The sequence below is a fragment of the Schistocerca cancellata genome, chromosome 4 (assembly GCF_023864275.1).
Source record: "Schistocerca cancellata isolate TAMUIC-IGC-003103 chromosome 4, iqSchCanc2.1, whole genome shotgun sequence".
In the NCBI taxonomy this organism is placed as follows: domain Eukaryota; kingdom Metazoa; phylum Arthropoda; class Insecta; order Orthoptera; family Acrididae; genus Schistocerca; species Schistocerca cancellata.
The window spans coordinates 734423742-734441410 of NC_064629.1; the positions used below are offsets into that span (position 1 = coordinate 734423742).

Consider the following 17669-nt stretch of genomic DNA (forward strand, 5'->3'; position numbering starts at 1 on the left):
ACACTTTCCCTATTTAACATGTTATAAAATGGAAACTAATTACCATATGAGAACAAAACTTGGTGTATCAGTGTCAAGGACATAGGGAAGAGAAATTAAGCAGAATCAGTTCAACTGAAACAATTTTAATGTGCTGCCATGATATGTCATACCAAAAGGTGAATAAGGCACCCACCAGTGTCCAGAAGAGTCTGAAAGTGCAGGATTACATTCTGCACACAGAATGAAGCATGTCTGTAGATATGCTGGCTACTTCTCTTGATATGTTGCACTACAGAACAGCACATAGCCCCACAACCAGAAATCACAGGAGTGAGATTAGGTGATTGTGCTGGCCAAGCATTTTGAAACAATCGGCTAATAATTCAATCATTTCCTAATGTATTTCAGAGAAGCAGGTGAACTTCATGAGCGATGTGTAGTGGGGCCCCATCTGGCATGGAAACTGTTGAGTTCAATGCATTTCTCTCCTGTAGGGCAGGTGTGACATGCTAGTGAAGCATATCAAAGTAATGGTGGCCAGTCACACTGCACATCTTTGGTCCCTGAGTGCCAACCTATCCAAAAATGAATGGGCCAATGATGAACATAGCCATGAAGCAACACCATACGGTGACACATTTACCATACAGAGGAACTTCATGCACAGTGACTGGAGGTGAAGATCCCCACACTTGGCAATTCTGTATGTTCACCTCATCCATCAGAGAAAAATGAGCTTCATATGTCCATAGGACATTGTCAACTTCAGTCCTAGGGAGAAAGTGGAGAGCAAAGTCAACACGTCGTGCGTTGTGTGCTGCAAGCTGCTGTACGATATGGATCTTGTACGAATACCATTTGAGAATGGTTTGAAGCACCTTTTGCAGTGTGGACTATGGGATGTTCAACTGCCGTGAAACAGCACAAGCACTACCTGATGATCAAGAATTGCACACAGTGTTGTCTGCCATAATAACAGCACCTGTGGTGCAACTGGTCGTTGGCCTCTTTCCGGAGGGATGCCCAGTTCTCCAGTTGATTCGAACTTCTTCATCATGCCCCGCACAGCAGGTGGAGAAAAAAGACCCTTCCATAAGCCTTTCAGCTAGTGATATTCTCAAAGTGCAGCTGCAGCATTACTGCTGTTTTGATGATAGAGATTTACCAATAATGCCCTACTCCTTTTGTCCAAGCTATGTTGACATGTCAACAAGTGCACTGCGGCTGATCAGGCATGTGAGGCTATGAATCATGATGGCTGATCATGGCACCTGGTGTCCATAGATGGAACTGGATGCTGGTGCTGTGACGCATCAAAATCAAGAAACCCTCTACTCTGGACATTAATGCTACCACGTTTGATACTAGTATGGTAATTAGTTTCGATGTTATAACATGTTAAATAGGGAAAGTTTAATTATAACCATGAAGTATATTTATAATTATAGACAAATAAACAACCAAACACATGAAGTTTTCATGAAAATGTATGCCGTCATGGTTTCTAAAATCCTCCATACCTGCAATCAAAGCAGGTACCAGAACTGCTTAGCAACTGGACTCTTTGATCTGCAGATACAGGTTTCAAGGATGATGGAAAGGCTTGGAAATGCCAAGTCAAACACCAATAAATAAAGGTGAAAATAATTTCATTCAATAATACAGTGAGTTACAATGTGCCAGAATATGGTGGTAATTTATGATTAATCGTCAGATGTGCTTTTGACATTACAAGTTGTAGGATGGTATGTTTCATACAGACATGGAAAACATAAATTAAAATGGCATCTATTACACTGAACAAATACAATTTTCCTGAATGCACAAGGAATTTTCAGATTTGCCGCAGAAAAACAAAGCTTATTGTCATTTTTAAAAATGTTGCTTTCTTCCAACAAATTAGATGTGAACCATGTGTGACACAACATTTTCATAAATATTGTTGTTGGAAATTGATGATGTACAATTGAATCTATTTTAATAGCTTCTTCATGCTTCATGTGAAGCAATTTCTCATTTGTTGTCAATAAAATATGAACTGATTTGAAGCTGCTTGATAAAGTTTTTAACTTGCCTATAGACATAAAAGTCGCATAATATTTGTTGTAATAATAAAAATTAGTAAATGACCAAATAACACTGGAAAGTCAATAAAAGTTTGTGGAAATACATGTGTCTTTTCATCATATTACCTTTGAAATGTAATGTGAACAAAATAATGTAGCTAGTGTTGAAAAAAATGTAAATTGAAAAAACTAGATGAGTGGACTCAATCTAGCAATCCACCAAATATGGAGCTTGAATGCTAACCACATGACCACCACTCATGGTTGTAGTGCATCAATACATCACTGACACACATAATTTCTCTTGCAATTTTCTCGTTATTATGTAAGTAATACACCTTACCAATTGCACATTATGTTGCCCTAATGTACTATTAAAAGTGTACAAACTTTGAAGTAAATCCATGATCTGATCGTGGCCTCCCTCTGTCAGAAAAGTCCCACTGTTCTAACATGTCCGGGTATGTTATTCTACTATCAGTTACCTATGCAAAAATGAATGGCCCATAAAATTTGCTCTGCAGTAAGGTGTAAACATGCTTAACATCACTGAATCTTTGTTATGTGGCAATGTTTAAATGGGATTTCACAGACCCCCAGACCCCATATGCAAATGCTGTGTCTGTTCACTTTGACTGAGATGAAACATCATTTTTCTGCTAAAAATTAAGTGTTGTAGTAAGATTTCTCTTCCATATTTTTTACAATGCCACAATATTTAACAGGTCTACACTTTCTTCACCATTTTTAACAAGAGTTGCAAAAGTTGTAAGTGGTACAGCTTCTTCAGCAAACACCATCTTAGACATCATCATATAGTTAGTTAAGATATTTGTAGTTCTCTGCTAACTCTAATGGTTGACTTATTTGGACTATTCACAAAACATTTTTGGACTTGTGTAGCGTGCTCATCTGACACATGAGATCAGAACATATGGAGCCCCTTCCAAATTCATCCTATTTGTTGAAATTACTTAAACCATTGACTTATCATTTCCCTAATTGTTGGTTTGATGCTGAATAAGAGACAAAATGCACTCTGTGTACAGTCATCCTCAAATGGGGGGTGAAGTGTGTGTGTGTGGGGGGGGGGGGGGGGGGGAGGAGGAGTGCAACAGGGATATTTGCTCCCTCTTGCTCCCTCCCCGTCACAATATGGAGTATAGAGTTTTTATTCATTACAGAATTCTTGTCCATTTCTAGAAATCTCTGTGATAAAATAAAATTTTTGTATCACCTATAAAAGTTAGTTCTTGTGGCATGAAACATTTTAAAATTGACCAACTCATTTACATAAAAAATGACAATTTCAGAGTCTTGGCACTCGCTCCCCCACCCCAAATCAATATCTGCAGACAATCATATCCCTGCGCTGGAATTGCCAACCCACTTCTGCTGGACTCAGGAATGCAGAATACCTTGGTAGCCATGTTATTCAAAACTGGCATGAACTGTCTGTCTGCCAATGTTGAGTACCCCAGAGATTGGTTACACAGCTATCAGCATTCTATCAATGGTAATAAAAAGTTTAGATCCCCTTCTTTAGAATGGTGTGTAGAGCATACATATACAACTTATATTTAATGAATAAAAATTAATTAAATCAGGTTCATCTTTTTGAATAACCTGTAAATGTGCTCATTGGTATTATGGTGGAATAATGTAGGAATTTAGAAGTGGCAATGTGAAATGAAGGTAAAAATCTCTTCCATCTGATTTGCCTTGTTTCTTTCATGGGTATCATCTACATCCAACTTTTCAGAAAGGCAACTGCAGTCCACTTCATATCCTTAGAAACATCAGTACTCCAATCTAAACATATTTTGCACAAGAAAAGGTAACTTTATCTTGGCATAACATGATGTCATATGGGAACAATTTACATAACTATAAAATATGTCCTTTATAAGTCAAACAAAATGGGCCTTGCATTTAACATCATATGTATGAAGGCAGATGTTATCACTACTGGCTGATAATCAATAAATAAGTTTTAATCTGTTATTTATGGGTTCATGGAAACATGAAGTTATGTGAACAATATCACATGGACTACTTACCAGTTCACCTGGCAGTCCTGGTAAGCCACTAGGTCCTTCTTCACCCTGCATTCCATCATGTCCTGGAAGACCAGGTGCTCCAGGACTACCAGGATAGCCTCGATCACCTTTCTCACCAGGTAAACCTGTTTTTAATATAGGAAGATTAATAATAAACTATATGCAAATATTTCAATGTAATACATACCAAAAATATGAAATCAAGATTTAATTACAGAGATAATGAATAAATTGGTACATAGTGCCAATATTTTTTGAATTTTGGACAGGTCTATATTATCTCAGCTGTTCTTCTGAAAAATTTCATATAATTTTATACACAATATGTTATATTGCCAAAATTTATGAAAAGGAATTGCTTTATTTTCATTGTTACAATTGGTATGTACTAGCTCTTAATGTACAGTTAAAACTGTTTTTTTCTTTTTTAGAAACATTTGAAATTATGAAATATTTGGTACACTTAAAATTTCTATTATTAATTATACAATTGAGTATTGTTTATTATGTTTATTTCTAGATTCACTTATAAAATAATAATCTAAACTAACAGAAATTAATTTGTCAAGAAAAATCGTAAGTCCTTTGGAACATTGTTATTACCATAGAGTGAGGGAGTAGTAAGTCTGCCTCTGATGTGATCAGACATATTTTTGTATTTTGGATGAAGAATGTAATTTCAGCTTTGTTAATGTGAAAATTCAAAAGACAGTGCAATATAGTAAAATGAGAGACAATAAATTATTGTAAAAAACAAAGATTCTGCAATATTCTTCAAAATTATTTTGATCAACTGAACAGTGAGAATTTCAGCTTCAAGAATCAGACCCCTAGACATGAAAAATTGGAGCGAACTGTGTGAGAAAAGATAAGTAACAAGTTTATTGTAAACCTTACTTCTCTCAAATTTTTTGAAAAGACTTTACCATAGTGGACAGTAACAACAACAAAGAAGGGAGGGGTAAATTACAACACTCAAGTACTGTCAACTGAACCACATTGAGGTAATACAACAAACACAAGTTAAAAACTTGTTATACAAAGAGGTTGATGCCAAATTATTGTTCCAAACAAGTACAATGGCTATCACATGGCAAGGCCAAATTTATTTCTCTGACACAGTGGTTTTAGCAAGATCTATAATTACTAGACTAGGATGTAGATAGAGGCCACAGAAAAAGAAGGACTGAAATTTGACAAATTGTGGCCCTATTGCTAAATGAAAAATGCAGTGTCAAGTCTTCCCTCTACAAGTTCCATTGGTGCAACTCCACAATCTTGGGCAGTGATCACATGACATCACAAACTGACCATTGTGTGGATACTTTGTATACTATTGTCAGAGGGGAGTGGGAGAAGGAAGGGGGGCACGGGGGTTGGGGGGGGGGGGGGCAGGAGGTAAGGAAAAAGTTCTCAACTTGTGATAGGTACCAAAGTCAGTAATCAGAAGTGCACAAGGTTCATGCAAAATATCACATCAACGCGACAAATAGATCTTGTAGCTATGGATATTTATGGACTCTTACCAAAAGCTAAGAGTTTTTTAAACTACAGATAAGGGCCATAAGAATATCAGGAGTGATTACTCTGGGAATAAACTGAATGATGTTCCACTTTTGACAAACTGGCCTTGTATTCAGGAGTGTGGAAATCCATATCCTCATCCAGCCATACTGATTTTGCTCTAAATTACTTCAGGCAAATACCAGGGTGGTTCCTACTACAAGAGCACCCAGTGTCAAAAGCTACTTAGAGAAAATATAAAACTTACATAAAGGACTGGGACAGTAGAAATGAAAGTATAATAAAAGTGCTTAGAGAAATTTGATGTATGGAGTTACTGTTAATTCAAGCATATTGACTAACAGATGAATCCAATTACAAAGTGTAACTTGAATATTAACTATACTGCTTGCCATTCTTAAGGCCAACAGAAGAAAAGAATGTATTATGATAGCACAATTGATTTAAAAAAAAAAAGAGACATGATTTTTCTGAAATTTTGTTAAGCTCGATGATTCAAAATCATACAAAACTCTTAGATCTGTTATGAAGCTATTTTCCATGTATTATAAAAGGCTTCTACCAGCCCAAGATCACTTATAAGTACACAGTAAGCCAAGTAACAAAAGAACTAAAGTCAGTAACATCTCAGTGTAACACACACACACACACACACACACACACACACACACACACACACACAGAAAAAGAGAGAGAGAGAGAGAGAGAGAGAGAGAGAGAGAGAGAGAGAGAGGAAGTAAGAGAGAAAAGGAGGGAGCTACCTTCTACTGACACTGCGGTAAAATAACCTGACAACAAGAAAGAGTGTGAGTATGTGTGTGTGTGTGTGTGTTTTTTTATGTGTGTCTGTAGCAATAATGAGCTTCATGTAAGTCACCATAGTTGCTTTAGATGATCAACCAGGTGCGTTAATAAATATCATTTAAATTAAATGTATCAAACTTCTGCAATATTTGAAAGAACTTGATATTTGCATTGCCCACTGTAACACAAGTATGTGTGTGAATTCCTTAGGGACCAAACTGCTGGGGTCATCGGTTGTAACAGGAGTAATAAGACATGCAGTCTTAATGTGTCTTGCAAGCATTTACCTTTCCTGTATCATACTTCACAGTATTATTTAAAAACATATGAGTAGTTTGATAAATTAATAGTGCTGTCTTACCTATACAAATTATCAGCTTCTATGACATTTGGTCACCCACAGTAAACAAAGCGCATGAGAACTGAGTAGTGACTATAATTTTTCAAAACAAATTCATGAAAGAGTATCCACTGAGTTCATTAAAATGTTGGAATTTATTGCGCACCCACTTTTACCTGCTACAAAATGTTGTATGAAAGTACTCCTTTGATATCATATTGTGCAGTCTGATAATCTATTGCGGAAAGGACTTAACTTGATATGTAAATAACTTGAAAGACTGTAACAGATTTATTGGGTCTGTGGCATACATTAAGAAATGTGGTCAATCCCCAACATTCATAATGAAAGAAAATATGTTTGTGAGGGAAATGCATAGAAATTCTACTATCTTAAAGAGCAACATTCTTTCCACTCCATCAACAAGATATTAATACTAGCTATGCAGAACTATGCAATTTTCAAAAGAATGTGAATGTTAGCTTACTATTATGCTATAACTCTCACTTGTTTCAATATGCAGTGTATTTCAAAAGAATATTTTTGAATTACATCTTGTGGGTTGAGATTGTTTGAAAGATGGATTACTCACCTGGTTGCCCTTGTATCCCTTGTTCACCCTTCATGCCCATTGGTCCTGTGATGCCACGTTCTCCATCCCTGCCTGGCCTTCCTCTTCTTCCCTCTCTCCCTGGTAGCCCCATCATTCCCCGCAGACCGCGTGGACCCTAAAATGAAATGATGTGGAGGTGATTATCTATCATCTATTTCAGTAGTTTACATAAAACATCAGGCTATGTGCATCTGAATCTACATATAATTTCTGAAAATCAGTTCTGTTGTTCAGTTTAAGATAGAAATAGGTTTTATAGGTATTATGACTGTCAAATGTGCTTCTCATTCCACAGAGAGATGGGTTCTTAGAACACTAAATTTGTTTATATGATCCTGTACGTAGTGCAATTTAGGCTTGTTCACCAGTCTGCTGGTATGAGCTGGCTCATGCTCACACCTTAGCAGTGAGTATCTGGCCAGCTCACACTGAATAATGGTAGGGGAAGAGGGGGGGAGGGGGGACGCAAGGAAGAAATGGAACAAGGCAGCTCAGCATGATGAACTGTTGCCAATGACACAGTGCAATTTAGGCTTGTTCACCAGTCTGCTGGTACCAGCTGGCTCATGCTCACACCTTAGCAGTGAGCATCTGGCCAGCTCACAGTGAATAATGGTAGGGGAAGAAGGGGGGTGGGAGGGGAAGGCAAGGAAGAAATGGAACAAGGCAACTCAGCACGATGAACTGTTGCCAATGACTCTATTGTATGGCCACTAATGTTAGTTCTACGTAGACGTATTTCTTCATGGTGGTTAATTAATGCCTTCCATGGCAAATTTTTTTCCTAAGACTGCTGCATTGATGACAAATAACAGTGAAATGAAACTTAAATTTCTTTTAATTGATGAGGTGAAGAACATGGGGCAGGTAAGTATGAAAAATGATGTTTCTTATGACTGGTGAATCCTTATGATGAATGTTGTTTTTGGACAAAGTTTAAATTGACATCAATTTGTATCAGCAAAAAAAGATCACACGAGTTGGTTAGGAACAGAAAGCTGACTGAAATCAGAAGAGAATGGCAGTGAAATATATATTGCAAGAATAGGTTAGATGACTGTGATGGCTATATTTATTGCACAAAAAAGATGATAATATCTGCTGACGTTATTACAGATTCTGCAGACCAGGGATAGGGGCTCATGTAAGACAGTTCTAGAAATCTTTTCTGTAAATTATCTTGTGCAGTTAGAGAAATGACACACAAGGGCAATGTCTTAGGTCCCTGGTAACTAACAGATTCAGAATTTTCACTTCAATTAATGCAAGAGAGAGAGAGAGAAAGAGAGAGAGAGAGAACTAGTGGCAATAAGACTACTATAGCGTTACCCCTCAAACAATTGCACTGGGGTATCGAGTACCCAATGTTTAGTTTTTGCTAGTAGCAATGCAGCTGTTCATCAGATTACTGGCACGCTAGCTATTCCTCTATTGTTGCCTCAGCTAACAGCAGTTGTAGTTAGGTTGACTGGGTTACTTTCCACATGGCTGTGTTTCTGATAATCTGTTGGCAGAATGCTGCTGGTATGTAAAATACACCCCCCCCCCCCACCCTCTGCCTCCTTTCTCTGCCTAATTCTGTAGTAAATAGATATTTGATATGTACATACAAATGTGTGTGGTTATCTATACCAGATGAGCAGTTTGGAAAAATTGACTAGTTTGTTATTTGTTCATGGAAATGATGCTGGAAAAACATCAAAATTTCTGCTGGAGTTGTTGAATATGTTGGATGGATTAAATCATGAAGCCATGAAAGGAAACAGCTTGTAGAGATAACTCATGTTGTAACTGGTACATTTAGCAACCATCAGTCAGATTTATTAGTGGTCAGACATGGAGTTCTCCATGGTTCTATATTGATTTCAATCTCATTGTTACTATGTGTACATTATTTAGATACAAACAGTAGTAACAGAAAACTATATCAATTTGTAGACAACACTAACATCTTAATTACAGGAATTGCCAAAGAAGTGTTTGGAAGCAATATAAGGCTGTCGCAAAGAATATAGTAATGAATGTAGTAGAGTACTTTGATTCAAATAGTTTGATAATATATCTGGAAACGACTGTAACAATGGACATTATCACCACCTGGAATAGGACACAAGCTAATCCTCATACTGAAATAGGTGAATAAACAATCAGAAAAACAGAGAGTACAAAATTTCTTGGGGGGATGGATACCATAAAATGGGGTAAAGTGATACAGTTTGTAAATTAAAAATGTATTAACACATATAATTTAAAAAAAAATCTATTTATACAAATGGCTGATTAGATCTATGTTAGGAGTATCTGTCCATATAATTCTATTTAATTTTCTTATTTTCTTTACTTATTATTTTTTTAAGAAAACCCTTGCATCACTTCACCCCGGGTAACGGCTGTTGTATCATGGTCTAACAGCGCCAGGGTGAACTGAAATATATAGTACTGGTATAACCAAACATAAAGGATTGTTTGTATGTACCTCCTCTACCAGCTGATCTACCTGACTTAAGAAACAGGATTGAAGCAGTTGTTGCAATAATTACTTCAGACACACAAATCAAGATTTGGGAAGACCTTGCCTATCAACTCAATGTGCACCTGTGTGGTGAATGGTGCTCACATTGAACACTTGTAAGGAAAACTGTTTGAGCTGCTCTCTCATTTGATGTATTATTTGTTATTGTAAGTTGAATGTAATAAATGTTACAAAGCCTTAAAATCCAGATATTCATTTTGAAACACCCAGTACAAATACTAAGAAACTATATATTATATGATAATCTCGGGGCCATATATTTTGCTTATGTTCACTTGGAATTGAAATATGGTGTTGTATTTTGGGGAAAATGAGGAGCAAGTATGAAATCATTTAGATGACAGCAACAGATTAATAGACTAATGGAAGGGGTAGACCAAAGATCATCATGCAGGGAAGTACACTGGTGTACAAAAGTTAATCAACTGAAGACAAAAAGTCTGTAAATGAGTCTGCAATCATGTTATAGCACTTTATTTGTAAAGGTTCTCTTGATCACAAAAATTTTAAAATTCACAGTTACTTGTTTTGGCTACTGCCCTCTTCAGATCACAAAATACTCTGATGTAGGAATTAACATCAAAATCTACATACACTGAAGAGCCAAGGAAACTGGTACACCTGCATAATATTGTGTGGGCTCCCTGCAGGCACCCACAAGTGCCACATCACTACATGCCATGGACTCAACTAATATCTGAAATAGTGTTGAATGGAACTGACAACACGAATCCTGCAAGGCTGTCCTTAAATCCTTAAGACTACAAGGAGATGGAGATCTCTTCCGAACAGCATGTTGCAAGGCATCCCAGATATGCTCAATAACGTTCATGTCTGGGGAGTTTGGTGGCCTATGGAAATGTTTAAACTCAGAAGTGTGTTCCTGGAGCCCCTCTGTAGCAATTCTGGACATGTGGGGTATCGCATTGTTGTGCTGGAATTGCCCAAGTCCATCAAAATGCACAATGGGTATGAATGGATGCAAGTGATGAGACAGGATGCTTACGTACACGTCACCTATAAGAGTCATATCTAGACAAATCGGGGTCCCATATCATATGGGAAAATGCCCACTTCATCACTACCTCAGAGATGCAGCATCCCATCATTCATGTGCCGACGATAACACCACCTCCAAACTCACTTCAATCTTGATAACTGCCATTGTAGCAGCAGAAATGAATCTAAAAACTGTGCCAGACATTGTTGTCTTATACAGATGTTGTCAACTGCAGCACTATATTATGACTGTTTACATATCTCTGTATTTGACTATGCATGCCTATACCAGTTTTGTTGGCCCCTCAGTGCATGTAGTTACATAGTAAGTGCTCAAGTTGATATATAGATTTTACTGTTGATACCTACATCAGAATATTTTATGGTGTGGAGAAGGCAGTAGCTAAAACTGGTAATTGTGAATTGTCAAATTTGTGTGATCAAGACTGATATTTAAAAATAAAGAGAAAAATTAAGGTCAAAAATAACTTTCACATGACGTGTCAGTGCCAAGAAATATAGCTTGATGAAACTTGTAACATAAATACAAAGAACTGCTACAATGCAGTACATAATGTAACTGAAAGAAATAGGCACTGGCCGGCCGGAGTGGACGAGCAGTTCTAGGCGCTTCAGTCTGGAACCGTGTGACTGCTACGGTCGCAGGTCCGAATGCTGCCTCGGGCATGGATGTGTGTGACGCCCTTAGGTTAGTTAGGTTTAAGTAGTTCTAAGTTCTAGGGGACTGATGACCTCAGCTGTTAAGTGCCATAGTGCTCAGAGCCATTTGAACCATTTGAAATAGGCACTGACACAAACAGAGACAACACTTTTAATCAAAGACAATAATTACACTGACACCACTATGATTTTTATAATCCTCTGGAAATTAAAAAAGCAGGGTGTGGTTCTTAATGGGGTGTGCAATCACCACAGATAGCAATGTACACTCTGCAATGTTTTCCCATGCTGGCCACATGGTTGATATGATGCGTTACCAAAATCCACAAAAACAAAAACTGAGAGAAATAATTTCAAATCAACCATGGAGGATTACTTGGTCAAATACCTATACAGTAAGGGAGTATCTATAAAAGTAAAACTGTAGCACCAGTTAACATCATATTTTTAAAATGTGTAGGGTAATAAAATACAGCATAATATTGCTTTTTGTTAAAGCGAGCTGTGTAAAAAATTTCAAGAAATGTGTATAGTAATTTAGGAATGGTCTCATATGTTTTGCACTCTGTGCAGTACTAGATCCGCAGGAATAGTTATTTAGAAAAAAATAAATTACTTACAGTAAATACAGAAAAGTATGAATTACACTCTAAACTTTCAAACAACAACTTCACTGTGATGGAAGCTTCATCTTTAGTATAAAGTAATATTGGTGTAAACCATTAGTTATTAAACAGAGTGAAAGATTTTGGAACATCAGCTATAGAAATATAAGCATTCTAAATAACTGTGGTATGCCCATAGAAGTATCTTGATGAAGGCACAAAAATCTTCCTTCAAGGCCTCAAAACTGCACATAGTGCAAGAAATAAGATAATGAATCTATTATTGTCTGAGAACTGAGAAATCACAGTATGTTACCCTACATGAGAAATTTCTTGTACAAAGTCAACTATAGATCACTTAATAAATACTGCCTATCAGAATCAGTATGAATCATTAGTACTGGTACTTAAGATAAGAGTGATAACTTACACAATAACAAAGCATCAATCTACAAAAGTGGAACTCAAGGCATTTACACATAATTTAAATGAAGAATCATAGGGGCACATTTACAATCCAGGTAGCGCATTTGGAAAATTTACAACATCCATGGACATAGTTAAAACATAAACAATATTTTGATACAGATTTTTCATTTAAACTCAGAAAGTTAAAATAACCTACAGAAACATCTGCATCACTACTGGTATAAGAAAATCATGTGCTCAAAAACATTTCCTCTGCAGATTTTCTAAAACAGGTGTTGTGTTATAACATCTCAGTTTGATAGATAATTTGGAAAGTACAAAACCAATACTCAGAAGAGTTATAAAAAGTACCAAAATGTAGGGAAATGACAGAGTCATAAAATGCACCTTATAAAATGAAAGCAACAAATTAAATGCAACTGCACAACAGCTGGGTTTTACATCATCCATCCACTGTCAAAGATCATATAGTGATGCAAATGCGTGTTATGAATCTTGTACGACAGACAATTTGGTGCTGTTTGCTTTATTTAGCTCTAAGCTTCATGACTTGTCTAGTTTCAGTCTTTTTTCTGTTCTGTTTAAAATTGATTTTGTATTTGTGTAGCTTTTCTGTACATCCAACAATAGTAATCATTTGATCTTGGTAAAGCTATGTTACTGGAGACTTGTGTTTGGCAGGTCTGCAGTCCCAGTGCTTTATCTACAACTAGTTCCTGATTTGTGTTGTCCAGATGAGAGTGGCTGTTGGTCTTCAAGTCAGATGTTGATGCTTCTTTTAATATTTCCTATCCACACTTGCCCACATTCTGTTGCTGTTGCAAGCAAAGAGCATAGATCCATTATGGTCTTCAATAATTCATGCAACTTTTTTGTCATTTTAAACACTGTGAATACCATGTCTTCTTATCACTCAGGTGATGCATTCTATGATTGTGTTTATGAATGGGCAACATGGATAAATAATGTGTTATGATGAACACTAGCATACTTCTAGTTCACCTGATACAACTTGTATTGATATATTAAAATATATTTTTGTTTTTACATGATACATTATAAATTTTGAAAACTATGAAACTCAATATTGTCAATATTAACCTAATAGATTAGTAGCCCTAGTTTTTCTATTTACAGTAAGTTATTTTATTTTGTTCAAAATCTTGATACAGAGCATATGTGGATTAACTAATTTTTTTATGTTCAAAAAGAAGTTCAAATGCGTGTGAAATCTTATGGGACTTAACTGCTAAGGTCATCAGCCCCTAAGCTTACACACTGCTTAACCTAAATTAGCCTAAGGACAAACACATACACACCCATGCCCGAGGGAGGACTCAAACCTCTGCTGGGACCAGCCGTTTTATGTTCAAAATACAGAAATTAAGATGGGAACTTAAAACCCAAGCACACAAATAGGACCTACTTTTTTGTAGTTGCTTTGTAAGTACTGTTCAACGTATAAGAAGGAATTGTACCTCCCGCATGTGTGACCTAATTTGCAGTTTTAACCATATTTCATGTTATAAATAATTAAGTAGGTTAGGAATGAATCCAATGATTCATCAATATTTGTGCATCCCCTCTAAATAGTTACCATTTAATGCACAGGTGCCTTGATGGGAGAAATGTTGCAATGGAGAGCAAGATGTGTTGCCCCATCTATGTTGGAAGAGTCATGAAATATGAAGTTTTTGCATCAAAAGACATGTTACAATGCAGTTTGTCATGTTTTATTTCATAGTTTTGGAATTGTGCAAACTTTAATGAGGGATTAATGATTGTAAAGGTGATATTTTGAAGTAGCTAACAGAAACTTGTCGAGTTATATGTGAAGTCTGTCATCCCTTGTAACATGAACCAAATCTGTTATAATGTTATTTATTATGATTTTTAAATTTTTTAGCAGATTTTGAAATGCTTATAGATGTAAGTAGCCAGGTGAGTTCCAAGCCTCTTACTGTAGATGTCATCCTGTCAGTATCAATAGTCTGACAAGATATCAGTGACTTAATATTGAAGAGAATGATAGTGGATGCAGGACCATTAAAAGAGTGGAAGAAATCCCCTGGAGAATGTTGTAATATACAAAAATAAATGATAAAGTGTACAAACAAAATTTTGTCAATAAAATAAATATAATCTGAATATTGTATTCTTTATTTTAATTTTTGACTTCATATTTTAATTTTTGTCTTGACAACCCCTTTAACTAATTTAATTGCGCATAACTACTATTTACTTCAGTATAAAACCAAAGAGAAACCACCTACACATGCAGTAGTAAATGGAGACAAAGAAAGGAAGAACAATAATATTATCTTGGATAACAATAAAGAATTTCAGGGAAGGGAAGACCATTGACTGGAAAAATAATTTGACACCAACTGTTCTGGCAACCCTCAGATCTTATTGGGAAAACAGAAGGGCAGATCATATCAGTCAAGGAGCACTACTGTGTGAACACAAGTTGGAATACAGCGTGCCACAGGGATTGGAAATGGACCCGCTCCTGTTTCTAGTTTTTGGAAACGCCTCAATCTCTCATGAAGAGTTCTTGCAATTTGCAGGTAACAACACTGTACTGAAAGGGCATCAATGCCAGCAGGGCTCAAGAAGAAGCAGATGCTTTGTTTGATGTGACAAAAAAATGATCTGTTACAAGCAAAATGAAAGCCAATGAAGAAAAAACACAAAAATTGGTATGCAGCCTTAGTGATAAAGGGTGCCTAAACTGTGCAGGGGCTGTAGACTTCTGGGGTTCATGATAGACAGCAATCTCACTTGGCAAGAACACACTGCACATGTGTCACATATCTCCTAAGAAAACAGAAACATGTAATACCTGATCAGTATCTCCTAGTAGCGTATTACCCATTGTTTCACAGCCATACTGGTTCTGGCCTGTTACTATAGGGTCAGAATCAGAATCACAATCTTATTATCTCATGATGTACATACATAAGTCATTTATTTAAAGTACAGGAGACTCATCAAGATAGATAATGTGCCAGATATATATACGATGTGTGGCACAAAGAACAAAAACAACCTTAATGTACAAAAATCACTACTCATTTGTTTATTACTCTACAGAGAAATCTCCATCTTCATTATAAATTCCATGAGTGAATAATAACATTTTTGCACTAGAATGGCACATAATCTTATCTTCAGTAAACATAGTTCAATACTGTGGAAGTTTTTCATTTTTAATTTATTATAAATTTTCGTAGCAATGTAATGAGTAGTCTGGGAGTAGAGTTTTAGTCTATGAGATGGAAACATGAAACTGTCATTGTTTCTTGTGTCATAAATTTGTTGAAAATGGTTTTCTGTAAATAATTCTGGAGTGGTACAGATAAAGACAAACAGTTCATAAATGTAAATACGTGGAGGAGTTAAAATTTTTAGATTCCTGAATAAAGGTCACTCTACAGACTGCATGGAAGTATTACTACTAAAAAGAAAAGCAATAATGATCATAACATCAAGCATGAGGCAGGAACACTGTAGGCCATTATTCACAACATTGGGAACAATAACTGTTTATAGTCATTAAGCATTGTTGTGTCTTCTTGATGTTAAGGAAAATCTAAATTCCTTCAGCAAGAGGCATGAGATACATGACTACAACACATGCAAAAAAGAGCATAAATGTACCAATCTGTCAATTGTCCAGAAAATTGCACTGAAATTGTTCAGATCACTACTCGTGGAAGTGCAGATCCTGCCACTGGAGAAGTTCAAAACAAAATTTCTACAAACATAAAAATACATACACTATACTCCATTCACGTTTTTTGACTGTGAAGAAGGTGACTGAATTTACAGAATTTTCTCCAAAACTAGTAAATCTGTCAGAGGACTAAACTGTCAACACTACATTAAACGTATCTATCTTAAAAGGATTAATCTTTTCAAATTTTTTGTAATACTATGTGTTATTTGTATAGTAATATATCAGTTTCAAAACTTTTGATGCAGCCTAGTCAGCCACAGCTAGTGAATGACACAGACTTGTAATAAATGGTAAATAAATAATGCACAAATATGCAAAATATATTGTTTATACGTTTTTGTAACCTCACCGGTTCTCCAATGTCCCCAGGTTCTCCCTTCTGTCCTTCTGGACCAACAGGACCTTCAGGTCCTGGAATGCCTGTTAATCCCATTGGACCTTCAGATCCTCTCATAGCCATCTGAAAAGATGAAAAGACACAGATCATTTGGTTTGTAGAATGGTTATTCTTGAGGTGTAGTGTATATGTTTTGAAGGTCCATTTTCTGTTTAGCAGTTGATTAAATGAAATATAATACTCCAGACATTTAATGAAACTGAACTATCCTCTTCTCTTTGTTCTTAAAAAAACTACAGTGTATTTGTGGAATTAAATACTTTCTCATTTTAAGTACAGATTTCTGTCCATTGTACCTATGTAAAATTTTTTGTGCTTTGCTCAATATTGTGTCTGAAGGAAATATGTATGGTTATGGCTAATATGTTCAGAACAGCAATTCTGAGAAAAAATGTTATAATCAAAATTGAATAAATATAAGTTTGTGTACTTAAGCTACTAAATACTTTACTGAAAACATATATGCAACAGATTTTGATCTGGCAACTGTGACTTTAAGCTGTGGGTTTAACTCAAACTGTTCAGCAGATATAATTCAAGCAAATATTTTAAAAAATATCTGAACAAACTTTTTAGCCAACAGTTGCTATTCATACAGAAAAGGCCTAACATAATGATTATTAATACAAACTCAGTGTTTTGTTGGTACTTTATAGTTATCATCTTAACTTTTTTTAATTTCAGAAGAAAGGAAGACCAAAAATATTGCACAAATTGACTGTGAAAAATGCAGGTTGCTTCCTGAAATTGTTACTTAGTAAATATAGACAATAACATAGAAAATAGCGTGATTATATTCAAACAAAACAAATGAAATGTGAATAATGTGGTGTAAACTGTTTGTCTGCAGCTGGCTGTTGCAAATGTAGCATTGGGTTCCTGTCTGCTTTCATT

General features: G+C 35.9%; 1 protein-coding gene across 1 annotated transcript in view; it reads right to left on the bottom strand.

Moving 5' to 3' along the window:
* Positions 1–17669, bottom strand: part of LOC126183837 (collagen alpha-1(XI) chain-like) — a 533300-nt gene that overhangs the window by 164795 nt on the left and 350836 nt on the right. Inside the window, exons 8-10 of the mRNA XM_049926098.1 lie at positions 16728–16838; positions 7369–7504; positions 4109–4233 (exon numbers count right to left, since the gene is read on the bottom strand). Coding sequence (XP_049782055.1) covers positions 4109–4233; positions 7369–7504; positions 16728–16838 — 372 coding nt within the window. The remainder of the gene's footprint in view (positions 1–4108; positions 4234–7368; positions 7505–16727; positions 16839–17669) is intronic.